This window comes from Gambusia affinis, linkage group LG03 (genome assembly GCF_019740435.1).
Source record: "Gambusia affinis linkage group LG03, SWU_Gaff_1.0, whole genome shotgun sequence".
Classification (NCBI taxonomy): Eukaryota; Metazoa; Chordata; class Actinopteri; order Cyprinodontiformes; family Poeciliidae; genus Gambusia; species Gambusia affinis.
The window spans coordinates 15,326,485-15,351,526 of NC_057870.1; the positions used below are offsets into that span (position 1 = coordinate 15,326,485).

At 40.2% G+C, this 25,042-nt stretch overlaps 1 protein-coding gene across 2 annotated transcripts in view; it reads left to right on the forward strand.

Moving 5' to 3' along the window:
• The window catches only part of setbp1 (SET binding protein 1), a 51,618-nt gene extending 43,771 nt beyond the window's left edge, over positions 1 to 7,847 (forward strand). For both annotated transcript variants that reach the window (XM_044110931.1, XM_044110932.1), the window contains one exon: positions 1,950 to 7,847. In XM_044110931.1, the coding sequence (XP_043966866.1) occupies positions 1,950 to 2,458 (509 nt within the window). In that variant the 3' untranslated portion in view covers positions 2,459 to 7,847. The remainder of the gene's footprint in view (positions 1 to 1,949) is intronic.
• The last annotated feature ends 17,195 nt before the right edge of the window (positions 7,848 to 25,042 follow it).

Sequence of the window (25,042 nt, forward strand, 5' to 3'; positions counted from 1 at the left end):
CACTTAAGATGACTTTGGACTCATCAGCAATCATAATAATTCATGTCATTTAAATAGAGTCAATTATCCCAAAATAGATTGAAATAAAGTGTGATACAAAGATTTGACAAAATAAACAATGAAATTAAATAGTGAAGACAATTAAGCATTTTTCTACCATCATTCGTGGGAATACTCAGCAATAAACCTGATGTGAAGCGGTTTGGGTTTAAGTACAGAGTTACTAATTGGCTTGTTTACGGTTCTGAAACGGAACCAAGAAGATATTATATGGGGATATTACTGGGCAAAAAGGTAAACAAACAATTTAGGAAAAATATAATCAAAAAATTAAAATTACCATTATTGAAGAGTATCTTTATCTCCATTGAAAACTGTAGGAGGACAAACTACTAAAGTGGGAGTAATCTAAAATAAAGGCATAGGCAGCGAAGCGTTCTCTGACGAGCCTTTAGCCTCACACGGATCTGAACGTAGAGTTACGGAAAATGGTTCACCCAGTTACAGTAAACTGTGATGACATAAGAAGACATGAGCAGAAAAGGAGCAGAGTTTCCACAAATTATTTAATACACTTTTTATAACCTGAGTAAAGAGCAGGCATGGGCTGGTCTCAAAAGCGCTCCGAATATTTTTGCCATACCGCTACCATTTAAAGTCCTTTAAGTAAGACATCAAAAAACGTTCTGGAGTCACCTGAGTTTTCTTCAGCTCTACAGAGCATAGAATCAAACAGAGCGGCACCTCCCCCACCTGGTACTGCATCGCTCTTATTAAAGTAAGGTTAAAAGTTGGTCAAATTTTGGCTAATTGACCAACTGCTTTAAATAAAAACAATTGGATTATGTTGTTCCTAATGTTGTCTTTGATACATTATCTTTTTTATATATATTTTTACTCAGTTTTATGATATCATGCCTATTCTCATTTAACTTGTGCATAAACTTTAATATTTTGTAATCCCACCACACTTTTATTGAAGTGCTGGATCACAACAAAAACCAGCTAAGCTGTAACAGCAGGACTGTGGACCAAAACAAGAAATGACCATTTGGGGACCAGCGGCCAATTGTGCTTCTCCCTCCATTTTGGCTTTTACTAGCTCTGAGCACCGGGAACGGTGCCCAGACAGGGAGGAGAGGGTACGAGGAATTTTTTTTGAGGTGTGTGTGTGTGTGGAGGAGGGGTTACAGTCTAGGGGACAAAGATCGAAAACAAAACGAGAGACTGAAATAGACCCAAGATCAGGAAGCTGTTTGTGAAATGAAGACGGAAATGAAACGGTGCAGAGTTTCCAGTTTAATTGAAAATGAGAGAGCAGCATATTGCCTCCCATGAAGAGCGGAGAGGAGAGGAGAAAGAGAGTGATGGGAAAGAGGGAAGGGGAAAGAATGGAACAGCGTGTAAAGGGCACACTGCCCAGTTCATCAGTGTGAAGGAAACAATATGGCTCGAGTTTCTTCTGCTCAGCCATTCTGAACTGCTGAATTCATTATTCCTGCATGTTGGGGCCTTCTGCATGCGTGCACATGTGTTTTTCTCTTTGTGTCTATGTGATGCGGGGGGATATTTAGATGTGTGTGCGCTTGCGTGTGTTGGTGTGTGTGTGTGTGAGTGACTTTTTGGCTGCCTGTTCTCCAGATGCACCAGTTTGTTTCTGTGTGGTGACATATGAAATGGTTGAAGGAGACATTTCTTTGGGTTTCCTGCAAGCAGAATAGGATCTCCTCCTCACTGCTCTCTAGCAGACAATTACAGGATAGGATCTGCTCTCCTGGCTCAGCTGGGCTTTGAAAAGCTTACATGAATATCTCAAAATTAGCAGGAAGCTCTTGAGGCAAAAAAAAGAGACCTTCTTCCATGAGCTAAATTACACGATGCTTGCACGAAAACTCCTGCTTGGTTTGCAACCTATTTACTCACCTAAATCGCTCCCTTTTACTCCCCAGGTGTCCCCGCTAAGAGGAGGTATAAACGCCGTGAGGTGGAACAGATCCAGAAGGACGTCAGGAGGATGCATTCTTTGAACTTTGATCATGTGCAGAAGATCCTGCGTGCCAAGCGTCTGCAGCGACAAGCCAAAACAGGAAATAATGTCATCAAGCGGCGGCCCGGGCGGCCCCGAAAGCAGCCCCCGGAGGAGTCGCAGCCGGCCAGCATGAGGGAGGAAGTCTGGGCCGACGCTCGAGGTCTGGATGTTGCGGCCAGCAGGAAAGTCGACGGCAGGACTTTGGGGATGCCCGTCCTGGAGAGGTGCGACAACCTGCCGGGTCGGCACAGCCTCAGGCCCAGCCTGGCCCTGGAGTCTCAGGAGCTCCCCGCTCATGACTCCATCGCAGCGACTATCGAGACGGTGGTGCACCAGGCACGATGCGTCCCTCCTCCTGGGAATAAAGAGGGCAAACGCAGAGGCAGGGGCCACAGCAGGGACCAACTGTGGGCCCCTGGCAGTCAGTAGATGCCCTGAACTGAAAGTAGAGCAGCTACCAGAATCAGAGCTGCTTCAGGCCTAACAGATGCAGTCCCCTTAAAGCGGGAACTCTTTGATGCACTTTGACTTGTATCTCCTCCTCTGGCAGTAACGGAGGAACGACAGCCTCCCTGCTTTTCAAACATCCTCCGGACCTGTTTTCACATCGGCACTCTACGGTACTCTACGATACTGAATCTGATGCTATAAAAGTGTGTGGTACTTATGATAGAGTAGGATTTCATGTGATTCTTTATGTATCTGATACAGTGACGTGTATGGTACTTTGCGATACAGTATCTGAATGTGGCTTTAGCCATATATTTACCAGCAAAGGGGAAGTGGGTGGGGGTGGTTCATAGAAAACTGTGCAGCTCTGCTTATTTTTTTGCCTTTTCGTGGAAGCTTGTGAGACATGCAGAATAATACATCAGTAATTAACCCTCCCTGACCTGTCTGGGATGTTTTTTTTCCTCTTATCATTTCTTAAGGTTTCTCGCCCACTTTTCGAAGAAATTCACACTTCCTGGCAGCTCATCATCTTCCCCGTTTAACCCCCAATTCTCCTCAGATTTGCTCCTACTGATGTTTTCAGTCTGCAGTCCTTGAGCTTCCTTGTTTCAGTCTGTCTGTCATGTATTTCTCCCGTCTCGCTCAGGCCTCTCCTGGGCAGGGAATCAAAGGCAATACGGTGGATAAAACTTGTCCCCCGACTGTACATAGAACTAAAAGTCCACTGTTGCCTGCCTTGTAGGATGGGAAAAAAAAAAACCAGCTCATAGATGTGTACTGGCTTCCAGTATAATAAATAGAATTGTAGATAATGAAAGTGTGTATTGTTTTATAACCAAAAACAGACATGGGTGTGACTCAAGACAAGTATGTTTTCAGACAGAAGAATACCACGTATATTCATTCATACGCTCATTATTGTGTTTTTATCCAGGGTTTGGGGCGGGGAGGGAGTGTTGGGTAAAAGAGGAATGTCGGATGTGTTTTTTGCTGAACTTTTAGAGTTTGTTAAATGCACTATGAAGAACCGTTCACTTGCATCAATCAAAATGCAGCACTTACATGCTTGTTCTAGCCTTATGTGTTCTTTGCATCCGCTGGGTTTGGGCGTCCGGTCCAGAGAGCATGCGTTATTTTTTTAATCAATTTATATATGCAGGCCGCGCAGCCAAAAAAGCATTTTGAACTGAAAACAACAAAAAACAAAACAAATGAAGCCTGAGTGTAAGTCACAATTGGACAGTTCAATTAACACTCCCATCCTCCCCTTTTATGTTTCTACTTAAGCTGATTTCAGTGAATCCAGTGTTTTGACTTTGAAACCAAAGTCTCAGAACTCCGCGAGGACGTAGTATTTGAAAGTATTAAAGTTTGGCAAACTCTCCACCACATTGGCAGCAATGTAAAGCATTCCTATGTGCACTGTAGAATGTAGCCATGTTGGATCTCGGTGTCAATGAGCCTTTTGTTTCACTCCTTTTTCTTCTTTTTTTTTTTCTTTATCAGTATATGGGACTTTGGATCACAGTTGGATTTTTCTCAGACATAAACAACAGTTCAGTGTTTGTTTGGGAACGTTTCGTTTTTTTTTTTTGTTTGATTTGTTTTGGGTCAGGTGGTATTCTCAGTTGCAGCAGCTCAACTTGTGCCTTATGTTTCCTTTCTATCACGGACGGCATTTGACTGAAGGAACAGAAAGTGGCAAGGAGTGCCCTCCCGAGAGCGACCCAAGCATGTTCACATATCGACCCTCGTGTCTTACGTCATCAGAACCCTGACGCTGCCTGTGTCCCCTCACATCTCTCTGTCTCTGGACGCTCTCCTCGTTTTCTGATCGTTTCATTCTGACAGAGCTGGAAGGGTGAGACTCGCTGTATTTAATGCGCATCATGTTCTGACCTAGAAACCGCCGTGCAGCGGTGGCAGAAGAAGAAGAAAAAAAAAAAAACCCACTGAGTCAGATCTGCTTCTGACCGGAGATATCGATTCTTCTCGCTGTCTTTGATGTGAAATTGAACATCACATGCTCCTAACAAGTAAAATATCTGACAAATAGAGGAACAGAAGCAGCTGTCAGGAGAAAATAAAGTTTGCGTATATTGTTTGCTATGCATCTGGCCATTTACACTGGCAATGACCTTAAACAAAATTCATGCTCCGGGTCCACTTTGCGACAAAGAGAAACAAGTGGTCTTATTTGCTGAATAAAGTGAGTTTATGTAAGGAGAATTGTGAATAATACCAGTAATAATTAGTAATAATGACAAAGTTGTGCAGAAAGTGACTATCATTTCAAGAAAATTATACTTGCTGCCTCTCTATGCAGTACAGCCTTAAAACTACAGTATTGACGTATTTGTTTGTAAATAGTGTTTTTGTGTCCATCGCGCATGGATAGCAACCAGAGACCTGCGCCATTAACCCGCCAGAGCGCCATCTGTCTCCACCAGCACACAAATAAAGTACCTTGGTATCAGGCATGGGTCGGTTTCCGAGCTTCTAAGAAATTACAGCTTCAAAAAGCAGCTGAAGGTTTTTCCTCGTCTTGATTGTTAAGTTGACAGAGGACGGCTTCGTCACTTTTGCCCACAAGAAAAGTGAAATCAGCACTTTCTTTCCAGGTGTGAAAAGCAAACAGCCATGTAGCGGGAAGGAGCACGACCCAGCACTCTCGTTAATATGATGATGTTTTTAAACCACAGTGGGGAAGCTAGAATAAGCCCTTCAAACCCCCTGTTTTTGGTCTAAGCTATGTATCAAATTGAAAATAGTAACTATTTGCTATAAAATCCCATATTAATGTTATTTCAAATGTAATATATTATTTTAAGTGCTTCTCTGTTCCGATTTAAAGCAATTAGGCCATGCTACGGTGTTATAATTTACATTTTTTTTGTTATTAACCTGATATTTTTACTGAATTATCATCAGAATCTCGTACCGACCCATGCCTACTTGGTACAATCATTATTCCAGCTCATTAATTTACAAAGAATGCTAAAATAATCTTCCTTACTTCCTTGTGAAAGCTCCTAAAGGTCCGACTGCAGTACACTGGACCAAAAATAGGGATCTCAGCTAACTTTTGGCTCCTTCCGCCTGCAGCCTGAAGGTGTGTTGCTGTAGCTTGAAGAAGGGTTGTGTGTTGGGGGAGTTCTCAAAGGAAAACACCAAAAATACTCTCAACCTAATGATATCATGCTTAACCTTGCTTTAGTAGAGGACTTTCTGTGGGTCTGTGGTGGAGGTTAGCTGCGTACCGACGCCTCCGTGCTGCGGTGGGGTGGTGGTCTCTGATGGTGGCGTTAAAGGCCCCGGGTAATGTCTGTGCTGTCCTGTCTGTTTCGTCTCTTCCTCAACCAGCCGATGCTCCGGTGCCTTTTAACACTGACAAGTATTGTCCTAACCCAGAGCTTTCAGTCGACACGGAGACTTCAGAGGGGATGTAGTTGTGAGTGGGATTCATGCTCTCCTGTTCGCAGCCCGTCTGGCTCAGTTGGTCAAACTTTTCACGTTTTGCTGCTTTATAACCGTAAACTTCAGTGGATGTTGTTGTAGGCTAATGTTGGTGAGATGAAAGGAAAATGATGCACGGTTTTCTTTTTTTTTTCTTTTTTTTTTTTACTAAAACAAAAGTCTGGAAATTGTGGTTTTCATTTGCATTCAGCCCCTGATAGTCAATAATTTGAAGAGCCACCTTGTGCTGCAGGTCTATATAGCTCAGCTCGTTTATAGGTCTGGACTTTTACTAGGCCATTCTACTACAAGAATATCCTCGGATCTACCTTTCACTCTGTTTTTAGTCTTTGTCCTGCTGGAATTGAACTTTTACTATGTTTCCTGTCTCTGCTGGAGTGAAACGACCCCACATCATGATGATGCCACAACCGTATCTCACCATTATGAAGATACCGGTGAGATTAAGATACCCGTTGAAAAACGCGTCTTTGTTGAGTGTGTATTCCTGCAAGTGTTACCAAAGGACTCTCAGCTGCTCCACAGCTAATGCTCTCCTTGGCCAGCCTGCCAGTTTAGATAGACGGTCATGTCTTGGTAGGTTTTAGTCTTTCCATTTCCATATGATGAATTTTAAATGGAATTGGTCTTCATGATGATTGTTCACCAATGTTTTCTAACAAACATCTGAGGCCTTTATAGAAAGTTTGGCTTCATACTGACGATAAGTGAAATCTCTTTGCTCAGCAGTTTGCTTCCAAATGTCGGCGGGGTCATCTGATTTTATTTAAGAGTATCAAACTTGAGGCGTGCTGCACTTTCAGGGTTTTTATTTGGAAACTATTTAGAAAACCATGTGTCATTTTCCTTCTGCTTCACAAATAAGAGCTGCTTTGCGTTGCTCTGTCGCATAAAATCTCCATAAAATCGCAGTTTTAACAGGATGAAATGTGAAAGGGTACGAATAGTTTTGTAAGGCACTGAAATCAAGCTTGTAAGCAGCGTTTGAGCTTACAGTAATATTGCATTAAATGTACAATTAGTCCACAGGGACATCATGTAGGACAAGACAAACTGGCAACTACGTTCTGGTCTTGTTCCCCTGATCGCATGCAGTGATGGGAGTCTTACAGCTGGAGAGAGGGAGGAAAGGGGGTGGGGGGTCATATCATAGAGTCATAAAAGTTGTCATCCTTCCAGCATCTGTTTCCCATTCGAAGCTATAACGTTGTTCCGAACTGAGAGTGCAGACGAGGCACTGAGAAAACCAATAAACGTACTTCTGTAGAGCACAAAGTGAGCTCTTCTAACAGCGTGGGCATATTTTAATTTGTATACATTGTGTATTTGAACCTTTTTCTAGAGTGGCTCTCCTTTATTTGCATGCTCAATTTTGATTGTATGCATAAATATTTTAGACAAGTTGAATTTCAATTGAATTTGAACCAAGACTTGTACATTGTTTGATATGTTTCTTTTTGTAATGGATTTTTTAATTCATGAGGCATTTTTGTACATTGTATGAATATTAAAAACTGCAAATATTTGACATATAGAGTAAATACTAGATGCACATGCATATGCATATATTCCTCACAGTATGTATGTGTAAGCATACACATATATTTTGTATTTGCATTTGCCAGCATACAGATATATGTCTTAAGCACATATATACCTGCATTATATATGTATATCCATGTCTGCTGGCATGCTTTTGGTCATGTTTCTCTTTCATGATCTTGTAGGTTCTTTTTTTTATTTTATTTCCTCTTTCCTTAAAAAGAAATGCTCATTCTTTGCTACCCTTCTGTTGGCTGGCAGCCTTGAGCACTTATTAAGAAGAACTACAGTTGAAGTTGTTCATGTTATCCATTGTGTGAAATAATAAATGACTTTATTGACAGCTCGCAGTGGTTCGTGCTTTCTTCCTTCTGTCAGAGATTGTATTGTTATTCTGTTCCCCTAAAAACTGCTTGGTCACATGCTGAGATTTGCCTCTGTTCCTGCATGTGTGTGTGTGTGTGTGTGAGGAGTTGAGGTGTGATGGAGCAAGATGACAGGCAGCAGGGTTACTGCACTGCTGAATTTAAGATTCTCTCTCTGAGAATGAGTCCTACTCTACAGTGTTGCAGGTAAATGAGAGGGAATCCTCTCATCAGATTATACTGCAGAATCTTTCTCTCTCACACACACACACACACACACACGCACACACACACACACACATCCTCTCTTCGTTCTCGTTAGCCAATCTCGAAATCGTTTTTGCACAACCCCTTCGGTGTCAGTTCGAGGTGGGCCGGGCTGGAAGCTGTCCTGTCATTGGACAGAGGTGAGCGAAAAGTGCCCCGCTATTGGCTGCCGCCAACTTGTAAAAATCTCCTGTTACCATGGTTGCAGAGTGAGCTGCCCAAATGTGTCTCAGTGCATCTGGTGGTGCTGATGGAGCTGTTGGCACCACTGGTGTTGTGCTGCAAAAAAAAAAAAAAAACACTCCGATGGAAAGAAGTCAGAGGAACGGCGATCCTGCACTCAAATCACTCTGTTCTGATGGCTGCAAACGAACCCACATGGCTCGTCTCCACCCTCCTCTGCACGTGAGAGAGGATGAGATGGATGAAGGTGAAACAGACGTGCTAAATGTATCCTGCATGATGGATGCGCTCCTTAACCGGGGGGGGGGAATAAACAGGCTCATCAATCTCAGCTTGAATGCATGGACTTTTGTTTTTTTCCACCAACTTTGCTATTAAAGTTGGTTTCATGACCCTGCATCTTCTATGAACACAAACATACATCCACAGAATACTGTGGATACTGTCTACATCCACAGTGTGAAACTTGATGAGTAAAGTCTTTTAAAAAAAGGGAAATACCGACAGAATAGCCCCTGCAGACTTAAGTTGAAAGATTTTTTACTTTATTTTGGCAACATGTTTCTTCGGACTAGAATTCATATAAAGGTTTTGGGGTGACCCAGCCAGGGCCTTGTATTAAATCTGATAGAAAACCTCTTTTGACATTATTTTATAATGTGTGAGATGACCCTCTTACTTCCTCAAATCAAATCAAATCAAATTGTATTTGTTTAGCACATTTCAGCAGCAAGGCATTTCAAAGTGCTTAACATCATATCAAACACAGAAACACAAAGTCATCAAGTGGGGCGTTCTTGCTTTTACATCCATAAAAGGTTTACCAGTTACACTCCTACTGTGTTATATGGAACAAAATGCCTATTGGTATTTTTATTCCCACTCACGCTCACAATCACGCAGTTTAAAACGATGTAAACAGTCTTTCAAAGGGCTTCTGGCACGAGGCTCCATACACGTCTTTCACAGAATTTCGAGCAGGGACTCCGCCGTCCCTCATGGATTTTTGTGTTCTTGTTTTCCTATCAGAAACAAACTCCTTTGATGAATGAAAATTATTTTCAACTAAATTTGTTGGATATATGGATAATTTTGGGCAGGGCTCCCTCGAAATTTGGATCCTATACTTTTCCAGAATCAAATTTTAAGCATTTGTGAGAACGTTGTTTTGCCTTTTGGAGATTTTATTACAAAATCTCCAAAAAGAGACCAGGTTATCATTTATTATTTTGACAAATCATTAATTACCATGACTAATGAAGGCCTTACAGTTCTGCAGTGAGATAAAGATCCATGTTCTTCATGAAGGGATCAATAACACTCAGAAATAAACTGTGCAATCACCCAAAACCATAAGCATGAGTTCATTAAAGTAATAAAGTTTATTAAAGGCTGGAGTGAAGATAACATCAACCTGCTAAATTACGTCCATATTCAATAAATTAGGATATACAGTCAGAGGCTTGTTAGTCAGATTAAAAGTACCTTTTGAAAATGACTTTAAGCAGGCATTAAACATATTTTTCATTAAGCTGACGTTTTTTTCTTTTTATAAAGAGTTTCTTAATAGTCTGACGTTAGAATTTTAAATGTCATGTTTTCATTACATGTAGGTGAAAAATCATTATAATCAACAGAAATAAAAGTATTCAAACATCCAACTGTGTGTAATTATAATGTGTTTCTACTAGTGACAAGGTTCCTAAAATAAATGGGCTTTTCAATAATATTCCAATTTATCTACTGGGTCTGTAGTTCTAACTTGTTGTTTCACGATTGCAAGCAACATTTTCCCCTTTAGCGCGATAACCTTTTGAAGTTTGGAAACCTGCATCTCCCACAACATCTGTGCATTGCACGAGAGTGAATATTTGCAGAATTAGTTCAGAGCTGTTGTGTTTGAATGCAGCTCTCAGATAGTGTGGGAGGAGGACAGGTGTTATAAATTGTCTCACATATCTGACTCCTTAAGGTCCAATGTTCCCGTCTCGCCATAAAGAAAAGGGTCAAAATTTAGGAGCATCATCCTCCCAACTCTCTGAGGATACTCCCCGCCAAGGAATGTTGGATTTAGTGTTGGCTGAGGTGGAAAATCCAATTCTACTTGAAAAACTAAGAAACAACTTTATTAGTAAAAGAAAGCATAGTTTTATGCTGATAGCTGAATGAACTGGTTGCTCTGTGGTTCTCATTTATTTCTCTTTTTGCTTTTATTGTACACACTGTTGTGTCAGTACACGTTTTTACATGTGCTTCTTCTTGTACACTTTTTAAAAAGAAGATTTAATTCTGATCATGCTCAACAAATCTGTATTAATCATCAGAGGTGTTCTCACAATGATGCAAAGCAAATTTCCTCTCTGATTGATTTAGTAATTTTCTTTTCTTTTTTTATTCTGGGAAAAAAAAAACAAAGGAGAGCTTCAGCCTGACCAGAGCTGCATCTGTGGATCTCAAACTTTGTTGCTCAATACATCTCAAAAGAAAAGAAATATGTCAGAGTTGAGTTGTCCTAAATCTGGCCTTTTAAATCTCCACAAATCACAATGTTTTATATCCTCTGATTGTCCTTCCAAGAATACAAATAGGGAGTTAAAAAATAAATTAGATTAAGTCTTTCTGTGGATTTGATAATGAAAAACAGGGGTACACAAAAATTCATGCTCAGTAAGTACTTTTGGTTGTTACATTAAAACATTTACAATCATCAAAAACATGTTAACATGAGACAAATATAACACTAGAAAATACAAATAACAGTTGCTAATAATTTTATTTAAGTGAAAAAAAATAACTATCCAATGCTTTCTGTTAAGAAATAGCATGCTACAGCTTTGCTTAGACTTTGACTAGGCCACTGATAAGAGTCATTTTGTTGTAGTCAGAGGTAGACTGATCTGGTCTACTTTTGCATCCCTTCCAAAATGCTCCATTTCTTTTAATTTTTCTCTTTCCCTCCATATTTCTATTTCAGTGTAAACCACTGATTTTGATCAGTGAGGGGTGTTACATAAATTGGGTTCATTTACTTTTTGTGAAAAAATTATTTTCATGTGATCTACATGATTTTCCATTTAAAAATATTTTTTCTAATTTTATGTAAAGGTAAACTGAGGGGAAGGTCTTCTGCACCTTATTAACCCAAATAAAATTAAATTGGCATTCTTCCTTTGATTTGATTTTCTGCAGCTGAGTAAATGCATTCTTTTAAAACGTGGAACCATCTGGTTTAGATGTATTTTTCCATCCAAAACGTCCCAAGTGCTCCAGAAAGCACATGTCAAAACCAAAGACCAAAATAAAACCATCCTCTAGGTGAGACTCTGCCAGCGAGATCAGATTAGATTAAAATCTTATTTTTTGCTAGACTAGAGCATGTTCACATGTGTGTTTTCTTAAACAGACTCCTTAGCCCTCAGTGATGATTTTCTGAGTGAAGATGCATGACTGAATGCCAATGAATGCCAGAGACTATTTCAAGTATATCCAAAGCCACAGAGACCACCAACAACAAACAGAGCCATAAATTTACAACAGATAGTCCTGCAGTCCTGGCCAACTAACCGGGAAGCCTGCCGTAACCAAGCGTCCTCTCAATTTATCTCTGTTGCTGTTTTCAGAGGATGACTATTGCTTGTGTTTATGAAGATGGATAGAGCAGGCAGCAACCAAAGCACCTCCTCCCTCCCTCCCTCCTCTCTCATTCTTCTCTGCGCAGTGATGGGAGACACCATCTGGTGGCGGAAATGTAAGAGTGTGGATCCAGCTCCCCCCTTTTAAAAAAACAACAACAAAACCTTCATGTCACATCCACAGGAGAAAAAAAAAAAGCTTTTTACCGGGGTTAAAGCAAAAAATGTTAACCCTTTTTATGCAGGGTCTAAAAGGAAGAAGCTTACTGGAGATTTGAGGGACATAAATCTGCTCCCTGACTTGTGGTAGTCATATGTGAACACCTGAAGTGCTTTATGCATTGATGCACTCGAGAGAACTGTGCAGGAATTAGTGCCGCCGAACGATGGTTGTGACTGTGTGTGGCGCACGGGGAAATGAAAAGAGAGATGACAGAATGTGTTCTGCATGGAGTCAGCCACTGTTGCCACAGTGACAGTGTGACTCATGGCAGTTTGATTTGGATTTAGAGAGGTGCTCTCCATTCTGTGTGTACAAGCTCCCAGTGTTAGATCCACGGGGCTGTGAAGGAGTCTTTGCTCCATTTAAACAAATGTAAATATTGGACAAAGACAACCTGAGTGTGTACAAAATGCAAATTTCAATTAAAAGCTGTTCAAACTAATCTGGCCCAACGTGAAAAGTAATTGTTAGATTATTCAATCAATGTTGATCACCCATGTTTCTTGGAAAGCTGAGTTCAGTGTCATGCAGATCTGTTTGCTGCCAGACCTGTAAAATCAAGAAATCACTTAGAAAGAACCTGTCTGACAACATGAAGTAGGCTAAAGCACCATGATTCAATCACAAGAAAGAAACCAGGTGGAAACAGATGAAACACTCTGCTGACCCATTTCACAGGCCCGTCACCAGAGCCCGTCTCACATCATGGCCACAAACATTACGATGAGCACATTTTTTCTCCTTCAGAACATGGACCTTCCATGATTAACAGAAACATTAACGTTGCACTCTGGCATGTTATCCTGAAGAAGAATGTTGTGACTGTACGGTAAAGGAAACTTGTGTAAAACTGCAGGAAAATTATCCGAAGCACAGCAGAAAGTCCAACTCCGAACGGATTAAAGAAATAACTAAAGTAAGGTTTGTTGAATAACCTAGACAAAGTTCAGACTTAAATCTGATGGAATTGCCATTTTACGACCTTAAATATGCCAGACAACCCACCAATGTGAGAGTATTAATGCAGCTCTATGAAGAACAGTGAACCAAATAGCCTCACAGCGATGTAATATCCTCACTCCAGTTAAGGCAATTACTTGATGATGATTGCTGAGCAATTAATTTTTCACACAAGGCAATGTTTATTTAATACTTTTTTTTCCTGTTAAATAAATGAAATTGTTTTGTGAAAACTGCATTTTAAATAGATTCGATTTGAGACAGAAGAAATCTGCAAGGAGCTAAGTCATTTTTCATTGCACTGCACATTTCAGTAAAAGTACAAGCTGAATCATATAGCAATTATCCATCACTTTATTGTCCACTCAGTTGTATTTAAAGGCCTTGTTAGACCTGCCTGTGCCTGTGTCTTATTAACGATACCAACCCTTAGTTAATGCACCTTTTTGATGAGAGCGGTCCACTTAATCTGTCCATTTAGGCTTCATCTCTTTCTCTCCCGTACACACTCATGCCTCCCCCTCAGTTCTTCTAACAAGCTACCTCTCTGTCTCCTGTAATTTGGCAGACAAGTCTATTATATGGTACAGTCATATTTTATTAATGGACTCCCTGCAGCGAACACACACGCACCTTTAATGGATGAGATTATGTGACGCACGGGAAGCGTGTCTCTGTGTTAAAAAAATGATTTCAGTTCTCATCTGCAAGGTTCGTCTGTTTGGTTGTTAAGGGTTTGGGGCTGAGAGCGACAAGCATTTCAGATGAAGTTGCCGTCGTTCTCCTCCACACTTCATTACACATCCATCAGCTCTCAGATAGCGCGGAGCAGTGTGGCTTCAAAAGGCAGAAAACAGCAAAATAAAAGACAGCGTTCAATTATAGACAAGGAGATTTCGTGGAAATGTTCATGTCTCTCTCTCTTTCTCTCTCCCTTTCTCTCTCTTTATCTCCCACAGCGCTGTGCAGATAATTCATACCACATGTTTTCAGGAGTGCCAGCCATTTTATGCAATCCTGCTGAAGTTTGTTCCTCCAAAGATATATATTTTTTTCCACAAGCAACGCATTGTTTCCATAGCCCACTGCTCCAAAGAAAGTCACATTGTTAGTTGTAAAATCGTGGTCCTATGTATTCTCTCTTCGCTTCATTTACACTCTCTGCAAAACTATTGCAACTCTTCAACCTTTCCACATTTTGTCATGTTACAACCACAAACTTAATTGTGTTTTGTGGGTGGGGGGGTTTATGTGATAGAACATGAAGGCAGTACTTAATTGTGAAATGAAAGCAAAAGACTAATGGCTCTTCAATTTTGTTGTTGTTTTCCAAATAAAATCTGGAAAACTGATGTGTGCATTTTCCAATACTTTGTAGAACTGCCTATTGTATCTAAAGGGGAAAATATTCTGGGGTATTTCAATCTATAAAAAGACTGAACCGTTTGTCCATTTGTCTTTGCAGATTAGCTGACTGCTTGTATGCATAGACTTGTCCTTCTGAAAGGTGAACGTCCACAAAGGTCTCAAATCTCTTGCAGCATCTAACAGATTTTCTTCCTGTATTGCCATGTATTTATCTTGATCCATCTCCACACCTGCTTTAGCCACATTCCTTGTCTGTGTGAAAGTAAAGATCTCCCACATAATGCCACAACCATTTTTAACAGTGGAGTGGCGTGTTCAGTGAAATCTGTAGCGTTAATGTTTTGCATGTGGGCCAAAGCATTTCATGTTGGTCTCATCTGATCTTGTTATTGCACCTTCTTCCACATATTTACTGTCTCCCCATCTTGGCTTGTCACAAGTCTTTCTTTCACTAAATGCTCTCCTCCAACCCTTTCCATAAAAGCCAAATTTGTAGAATTTGCACAACTAAAAGTTCTGGTATCATCGGATGTTCCCACCAAGCTGTGGATCTTTTCAGCTCCACCAGCTGCATATTTTCCTCTGCTTCTGTGATTAATGCTCTCCTTTTCTCTAAAGGAGGATGACAGAGACGGCTGTGTCTTGGCAGGTATGCAATAGTGTCACTCAATAGAAATGAAACTAAAGAATACATCAGACAGGTCAGGGGTAAGGTTATTGAGGAAAACTAAAAAAAAAGAGACATCCAGAACGTACGATCTCCTTGGGGAAACATGGTGGTGGCAATGTAATGATGTGGGGATGCTTTCCGACAGCAGGAATGGGGAAGGTGCTATTAGTTAAGTTCCTCTATATAAGCCGCAGTGAGATGGTTTAGATCAAGCAATATTAATGTCAGAATGCAATCCTAAATGGAATTGAGAATCAAAACTTTAAAATTGACGTCATGAGATTCTGTCCACTCAGTCTGACACAGCTTAGATTATTTTGCAAATGGGCAATAATTTCAGATTAAAGAAGTGAAAAGTGAGAAGAGACATAGCAACCAATGAGTTCCAGTTGTAACTGCAGCAAAAGGTAGGAAATATTAACTTAGAGGGTTAAGTGATTTGAAAAATGTTTTCAACGACAATGTTGAAAGACATGTTTTCATGTTCCAATAAAATACATTGAAATTGCCAGAACAATAGAGTTCATATTCGAATACCATTGCAAACCAATATGCATCAAACTCAGACTTCTTAAGTCTGAATGCTAAATATACATTCAGACAAAAAAAAAAAAAAAACCCTACTGCTTTAAGTGTAAAATAAACGTAGCCCTGAATGATAACCACCAAAATCATCATTTACTCACAGGAAGTCAGTCTGTATGGCACATTTCACTGCAGCCCATTAAGCTGTTGTTGAGATGTTTCACTCTAAACCACAAATGTAAAACTCATGGAGCCACAAGAGGAGAAGTCTGGGAATCACCAGACTAATTAGGATTAGTCCTCTGGGGATTGTGAAACTACGTTGTAATCCGCCCATTAGCCTGCAACATTTCAGGCGGGACCGACAAACGGACAAATAATGCTATCTCTAGAGAGACTGGCAGAAGTGTTTGCCATCAGAAAACTGTTGCTTTAATTTGGTTTCCTGTGGAACTGAATTTGGCAGGATGTTAGTGACTGACATTCACCTGACTGTAGATAATCTTGTTTGAATCCCGTTTTTTAGGAAGTGCAATATGCCTGGAATGGTGATGCTTACTAGTCCTAGCGCCATGTAGACTGTTATGCTGATATTAAACTTACTTTTATTTAGTTAGTATTAGTTATTATTTATTATTAAACTCTGTTCATAGAATAGATATAAAATATATGTAAATATTATAGGTAAAATTGCATCATTTTAAAACATTTTGCAGACAAAACTTCAAGCTGAATTTGAATTGCTTATTAATTTCTCAATGTATCCTAATACAGCATGTTTCCCTGTGCCAAACTAGGCACCATAATGGTTTCTCATTACATCACAGTGTTCTTAATATTTCTTCATGTTGTGCAGCCAAGCAGATTTTAGTTTTGCGATTTTCTGTTGCAATAAATAAATAATTATTTTTCATAGGTACATCAACAGTAATAGTTACTGAAATATGTTTGATGGACTTCTTTAAAAAATTGCATATCCTGTGGGAGTGTCATTTTAATCTGTGCTTTATGAGTAATAACATCCTAGAAAGCACAAGATAGCACCTGTTTTTTTTTTTTCTTAATTGTGCTGCTGGAACAGATGATTGTATCAAGTTCTTTATCAGACATTTTCTTTGTTTTATTGTCTCCAGTGACAGAAAAACTTGCTCTGATTAGAAATTCTCAAAGAATGTCTTGCAACATTACTTTATGAAACTAATCATTTTGAGGAAAATGTTTCTGAAAATAAGTGTCTTCATACTTCTTGCCCACATTTGTTTATCTGAAGCAGGGGTCTCAAACTCCAGGCCTCGAGGGCCGCAGTCCTGCAACTTTTAGATGTGCCTCTGCTGCAGCACACCTGAAAAGAATAATTAAGGCTCTGGAGAACTGGTCTACACAAGGTGGAGGTAATTAAGCCATTTGATTCCAGTGTTTTGTACCTGTGGCACATCTAAAAACTGCAGGACTGTGGCCCTCGAGGACTGGAGTTTGAGACCCCTGATCTAAAGAGTGAGTGTGTGATGAAGTCCACCTGAAGTTGCTTGTGTTTCAGAGGAATCTCTTTTCAGAGAAGTTCCATAGCATCCTCATGTGACGATAATCAGTTGTGTACCAGCATCGTGTATGAAAAATGTTCTCAGACTTTGGTAACTGAGTTTTGTGTCTCTACTGAGTACAGTTTGAAAGTGTAAAGCTCATGACCTATCAGAGTCCTCTTGAATCAACCAGAGAAACACAGGAAGCTTTCAGCAGATTTTCTTATTTTCTTAGGAAAGAAAGTTTTTTTACATTCAAATCCATAAAAGAGGTCAATAAATCAGGCTTTAAAGGCAATAATATAATAAATCAAGCAACGAGTTAGTTTATAGTTCTAGACATCAGCAAACATTGTGCATACTTGATGGCCTGTGATTCCCAAAAGCACCTTAATTTACATTGAACATGTTTTCATAGTTGAATTTATAGGATGGACATCCATCATAATTTGAAAGTTAGATTAAGAGAGTCAGGTTTTAAAGTTGTGTTGGTGTCAGTTTCTCATAGTTTTATAACCTTGAGAACCCTGCTAAAAGTAGTTTTCAACTGTTTACTGCACAAAATAATTTAAGTATTACTATGACAGTATAACAAAATTACCTGCTTAGTTAGTTGGGCTGTCTGCTCCGGTGGTCAGCCTGCAGTAAAATACTTAACAGACCATTTTCCCACAATTTTGTCCAGCCAAATTTGCCACTCCTTTAAGTGTACTGTAATAGCCTTTTTACAGCAAGCTGACCAGCAGTGTGCAGCTATAGTTGGAGGGGGAGAAACATTGCACCATTTCATGTTCCAAGATATCAGAGAACAATGTGGTCACTCCAAAACCTGCTCAGGCAGATCTACTAGCTCTATTCTATAAACAATACGTTACATTTCGCTGCTCCTGCCAGCTTAGCTGGAAGTGGGCTCCAAGTAAAAACTTCTTCTACTTGGCCAAACATCATAAGGGTGCACTACCGCCACCTACTGGACTGGAGTGTTTTGATGTTTTTAGGCTATTAGGGGTGAATTATATAAAATCGACTTTCTTTAAGCTTTATTTGATGTCAAAATGTTATCCACTCATCACAAACCTACCTAAAGTGTTGCCTTGATTCTTTCATGAATGTTGAGAAATCCTTGAATCTGCCCTGGCAGACATTTGGAGTTAGAGGACCCCACTCCCAGTCCTCCCCCACTCAGCTCCACCAGACTACCAACAGGAGCTAGTCTGGTGGAGCTGATTCATCCTTTTTTAATGTTTGATTTTTACAGCAATTTTTGACAACTGAAAGTAACAAAGTTACTAGATTCCCTAGCACTAGCACTGTGCTGCTAGGGAATACATAATATTGCCCTTTAATCCAAACCCATTGTTGCAAATCAAAACATGGTTAAGTTTTACCAAAATGGTCGAACAATCAATATGTGTTTAAAAAACAGTGAATGGTTTCATTATTTAGGTATTTTTAAACATTGCAATTTTTTTCACACATAATTCCAGTATAAATGGTAATTAATTCACAAGGGTTACTATTCAGACCTTTGATGTAAAGCAGCAGACATTTCTTGTGTATTTTCTGTTCTAGTTCTTGTAAGAAAATAAAGCTTGTGTGCTTTCCATAAAAATTAATTACTCAATTCCCAAGTAACAAGAATGTCAATAACTCAGCCTCTGGAATTAATGCTTGGTTTTACAACATGTAAAATTAGTCAAAAATGAGTGTTTGTTGGTCCAGTAGAGGTAGATATTTAAGTGCCATAACAGTAGCTCCCATCTGATCTGTGCAAGCCCCTCTCCGTGGAAGCAGAGGTGTTTTACTTTCCCTCTGTCTGTGTTGTTTCCAGCACTCCGAGGCACATAAAATACCTACACTATAACCTTTCCATTCCCTAAATGTTTCTGTCTCACTGGCGCTCAGAAGAAGCACAGAGACAAACAGGACTGCAATTCTACGAGATGGAACGATTTGTCGCAGCGAGATGTTTCTCTTTGCCTCTCTTGTCGTCCGTCTCTCGTGTCCCAGTAAGAGTTCACACACTGGTGGAACACTGGATTTCCATTAGTTCATTTCCCATTACTTCTAAAGCGTGCGTGTTAGATGCACGTGTGTGGGTTTAGGCATGTGCGTGCGGGTGCACATGTGCGTGTGTCTCCAGAGTCTCTGAACAGTATTATTGTAAACATATCATTTGATGGGGTGAGTGGTTCAGGTTGTTGGACGGCTGCCCTGCTTTCATTTGGAACTGAGCTGCCAACATCTGGACTGTGTCAACACTCACTGACGGCGTGTGTGTGTGTGTGCATGTATACATATATACATATGTATGCATATGTGTGTGTGTATGTTTCCGTGCCTCAGAACCAGGCCTGATGGCCACTGGATGGGGAACAGATTTGCTGAGATTAATCAAAGGTGGACCATTAATAAAAATGAGCCCGGAGCCTCACAGCAACCATTTTAAGAGGCCTGCAGAGCACCACTGCAGGAGGCCATAGGCTGTAATGCATGCACATATTTCACATAGATACACTATGAAACACAAAGGTACATGCAACTGAAAAGGGAAACTACTATTTGCGTGTGGGGCAAACAGCATTTATGAGCACCTGTGGGAAAAAAGGGCAAGCTATGAGTCCATTCAATTAGAATCAAGTGCGTCAGTATAATTGAGGCAAAAATGACACATGCATGAAACCCACTTCTACAGGTTTAACCCAGAGAGAATGAATTAAGATTTGACATGTGACAAAATGTGCAAATTTGAATCATATGAGAATTTCCTAGAGTGGAGTTGGACATCATTTAGTCCCAATAATCTAATAAATGAGTAGGGCAAGTCATTTGCTCTAAATGCCCTTAGGTATGGTGGAAACGTTTGGCCTCCTGTAGATTTGGAACAAAGACTCTGCATGCTTCTAGTACATTCTCTCCAGTTAGTTTAACGTTATACATTACTCATAAATTTTAATAAAATTTGGCCCATTATGGTTGTATGTTTTAATGTTCTGATTTGAGTAGTTTTCTTTCATTGCTGCTAGTGGCAGAGACAGGTTGACCTACACTTTCGTCTGTTCATAGTTTGACTTGCCAAGCAGCCAGGAAGATGTGGTGAGATGTGCAATAAGGGAGTAATCCCTAAAAGTTGGCAACCAGCTGCACCAAGAAAGGTAGACAGGTAGGCATGCTTCAGTGTTAGTGGGACCAGTTATGCTGCTACAGTCTACCCCGACCCCAGCTTGTGTCGACGACACCTAGAAATCCTAACACTATGGTCTAAAAAAGCAGAAGCTGCATTATAATGTAGATCAGGAGCTTGCAGCTCCCATTGGCTCTGGGAGATGGTGGACATTGGATGGCTGGTCGGCTGTTGGACTTGTACTTCCTCGTGTGGCCAATAGAGGGCCGTCTTCTTGCTCGTGATATTAGACATTAGACACACTCTTAGCACAACAAAGGTGATAAGATTATATTTACGTGTTAGAATGGTTCAACTAAAGCTCTTGTCAAAAACTTGACAAGTGATTTATACAGATGTTCGCCATCAAATCTGAATGGCAGCTGTTTTGCAGAGAAAAGTGAGCTAATTCTACTTGCAAATGTACAAAGCTGGTAAAGATTCACAACATCACAACAATACCAGCAAAATACCTTTGAGATGCGTCATGAGAAAACAGAGCCTGTCTGGGTTTCACTTTTTTAACCATAGCGAGCGGAGGTGTGTTGCTCCTGAGCTCAGATGTATTTGGGTTGGCTGGCTGAGAGATGGAGCCTGTTTGCCTACAGGGGCCGAAAACTCTGCAGGGGGCCCCGGCTGATCTGCCGTACTATCCGACAGCTTAATTAGTGTTTCGCTGCTGCTCTCACATACAGTCTGCACACACACGCACACACACACACACGGCTCGTCTTTTCCACACATGCACATCACACTGGGGCATAGCTCGTTAGTCTAATAAAGAGCCATTAGAAGGTTAAATGTGGGTCTCATTAAAGATTAGTCATTTACTACCATGCATAATAAGACTCTCTTGTGTCACTCTGATAGCTGCTCATATGGCTGTGAAAGTGAAGAGTCAACTCATGCAATGTTAATTTACTGTGCTACAGTCTGGGATTTGGCCCGTCTCCTATTGAGAGAATAAACACCATGAGGAATGATATAGTCTCTCCCAGTCAACGACTGAAGGCCTACATGTCAACAAAAAATAAGACAGTTTCAACAAGAGTAACGAGTAGCTTACAAACAAAAAAAAAAAGAAAGTCAGATTAGCTTGAATGTATCTGGGGTAATAAATGTCAATAATAATAATTTTCATTTTCATGTTTGCGAAGATTCCTGCCGTAAATCCTTCTGAATGCAGAACAGTGAGCTTCTGTCGATGCAAGAGGGAGACACAAACCTCCCGTTTGCCGTTTCTCTGAGCCAAACAAGGATTTGGGTTTTATCTCAGACTCCAATGGCATTTAAAATCACAGCCACATGGTAAAGCAGATGAGCCATAAGAAGAAAATCTAGCTTTTAATAAGAGGAAATTGAAGCTCTGAAGCTGCCAAGTGTTTAGCTTAGTGGAGGCAGGCCTCTGATCAGGTTGAACTGGAGGAAGCCAGAGGAAGGAGCTGAGAGAATGTCAAACAGCAGCCAGTTTGACAACATGAAGAAAGAGATTAGCCATTTGAAGCCCTGTTTAGGAGCTACGCTGTTGTTGAACAGTCCTGCTCTACCCGGCGGTGTAAAACAAGGAGTCGGCTGAATATCTGGCAGGAAGATTCTTTTCAGAGATGGAGATGAAAGCCCAAAGTAAGCTTTGAACCTTTCTAACAAAATGTACCTTTTAACCAGGCTTGTGTGCGATGAATAGTTTGGCAAGGCACTGTAAACCGTTTCTGTGACTCTAGTTGTGTTGCATTTTCAATCTTCTGACTCGCCAAATGATCTTGCAGCATTTTGAGATGCGTTTTCTCAATTTCTGCTTCCTGTGTGTCACCGGCAGATGTACAACTGGAATGCAATTACAACTAAATCATTTTGCCATCCAGCTGACAGGTCTGCCTGATCCATTTAGGGTTTGCAAATGTTTTAAATTATTTTTTGTTTGTTCTGGTCCTCAACCAGACTGTTGGAGCAGATTTGGCAAATCATCATTCAGTGATGACACTGTGATGGAGAAAAGTTGGAGGATGAGATCCCATTTTATGAGTTATTGGTTGAAACATCTGTTTAATAACTAAATAAATAAAAATGTTCCCTTCATGAGAAAAAGCTTCTTTTTTTTATGTCTGATAAATTAGAACTGCTCAGCACTTTGATGTTCAGAGTCATAAAATATGCAGTAAGTTAATATTAGCTGCTTCTTGGCGGTCCCTTTATCTTCTTTCTTAATAAAATGATTTAATACAGTTAAATCATTTTAACAGTGCTTGGGTGCTCGGAAATTAAACCACAAAAAACATATTTATGTTTTTAAATTTCATTTTAACATTTAATAGAATGAAATAATGGCAAAACTGCAAAAAAAAAAAACAAAAAAAAAACAACTTGAAAGAGTTAATTGTTTTTTTCTGTCTTTATGACAGCTTGTCTCAATAAAGTGTGGTTATTTTTTTCATAATTTATTTTTGCTGTCTAGCCTTGTGTGTATATGTGTGCGTGCCAGCAATTAGTTTTGAGAGTCACTCCTCAGTTGCAGACAAACTTGCAAATTTATTGTCTATCAAACAGATGTCAGGTTTTGTTTTACACTCAAGTACATATCCCAGCCGATACCTGCTCACATCTGCCCATATGGGCGGCTGTCATGGAGACTTGGTCTCGAGCAGTTGGCGTCTTCTAGTGCAGCTAGGCTCCTGAAGATTAATTTCCATATTCTTCATACAGATTTTATTGATTTAAAAATGACTTTTTCAGGATAAAAGTCTAATTAAAGGTGGAAAAACTTTTTATTGGGTTATTTTCCTTCAGGAAGATGTGGGTGGTTGCCCAGGGCGGCATTAGAAAATTAGACACAGAAGCGCCACATCAAAATTAGAACATTTTTACTAGTTAGACTAATCTGAATAGAGTTGACAACCTTGTTTATTTCAATTCTGGCCTCTGCTTTCTGTTGTTTTTCTGTCAATCACACAATGCCAGGTGGAGCAAGGTTGGTTGGGTGTTACCTTTAGCTATACTTAACGAGGACTAATTTTTAATAGGTCTTTACAAGCTGTGGCTGTTTCTGTGGCTGTTTGAATCACAGAAGACCCACAAAAGAGGTGGGTGCAAAAGGAAAAGGGTGGCAGAAGCTGAGGAGGGCTGTAAATCATTCCAGAACAAGCACTGATCAACCAAGCTAGGTCTCCATGATATCTCTAGCAGTCACTTGGTGAGAGGCGCTGTACACCCTGAAGAGGTCATTAGTCCATCACTGACCAACTCAGAGACACCCAGGACAAACAACCATGCACACACTCAATCCTAAAGGCAGTTTAAGGATTCTGCAAGGTCGAGTCGATCTGCTGAAAACAATTCCCATTGTCGCAGTCGCGTCATTTTGTTCTCTGCGTCATGCCGTCTGCCCCTCTTATCACAAACCCCTCCTGGCAGACTTTTTGCCCTCCTCTGCAACTATTGTTTGACTGGTCTGAATTTTGTGGGTGTGCTTGTTTATGCGGAAAACAGCCCCAAAAATTTAACTTCCAGAAGCCAGATTTTCGGCCAGAAAATAGGAGGATGGATAGATTTGAGGAACGATTTTCCAAAGCCTTGAAGAGGAACATTAGACCAAAACATTAAACCCCTGCACAGTTCTGGTTTGATACAGCACACAAACTTCCCACCTACATCTTTTCTTCTTTTTTTCTTGTTACATGGAAAATAAAATTAGATATTGCGCTTGGCAATTAGTATTTTGTCCTGCTCTGAACTTGTGAACTCGTAACAATCGTTCCTCTCTGCCATGATCTCTGTGCTTACTACACTGTTGTAAACCGCCTATGAGAAAACACCGTGACGTACACTGCAGCGGGATTGGTTTCACCTGAGCTTCGACCTTAAAAGTTGTGTGTAAAAATGAATGTAGTGAAACCACAGATGCACTCTAGTCCAACTATCTTGGAGAGACCAGTTAACTGTTCAGCCATGTTTTTGAACCCAGAGAAATGTGCACATGCCCCTCCTCTTTGCATTATTGCACAAATCTTTGCTTCAAAGTACCCGGGTATAGGGTAGAGGACATTTTGAAAAGATGCGGGTTGATTGCAACTCACCGCGGCTGCCTAGTGTCCGTCTCAACAGAAACACCAGGAAGACCAGGATTCGAACCCTGGATCTTCTTGCTGTAAGGTATCACCTTAACAACAAGCTTGCATAATCATATCAGGTTATTTTTGTAGCTGTATAAATAGTTGTTTTACGTTTTCTAAAGCCATTAGGCTATGCCATTATTGTTGCTGATTTAAGATTTTGTGTAAATACCGTGCAACAGTGTGGTGTTTACACTCCAGGTTAGCAAACTGAGAGAATCTCATACCAGCTCAGCTGTTCATGCCCATGTCAACAATTATTAGATCTCAGCCATGCATCACTGTGGTCCTCGATCTCATCTGCTCTGGATTACTGGTTAATTTGATAATATCTAAACGTGTTCTGTTATGGAAATGTATCCAGATAAAAAAACATATTTCTATTTCTCAATCCTGCATGAAGGCAGATTATATTCACATCATGATTATATATGATGAGATGCACTAAATATTGTAATTTATGGGATGGAAACCAACCTCTATTAAGTGACGCTTAGTATTTTAATCTTGTCTGTTTTTTCATATAAAAACAAACAAGAATATTTCGGCTCACTAACAT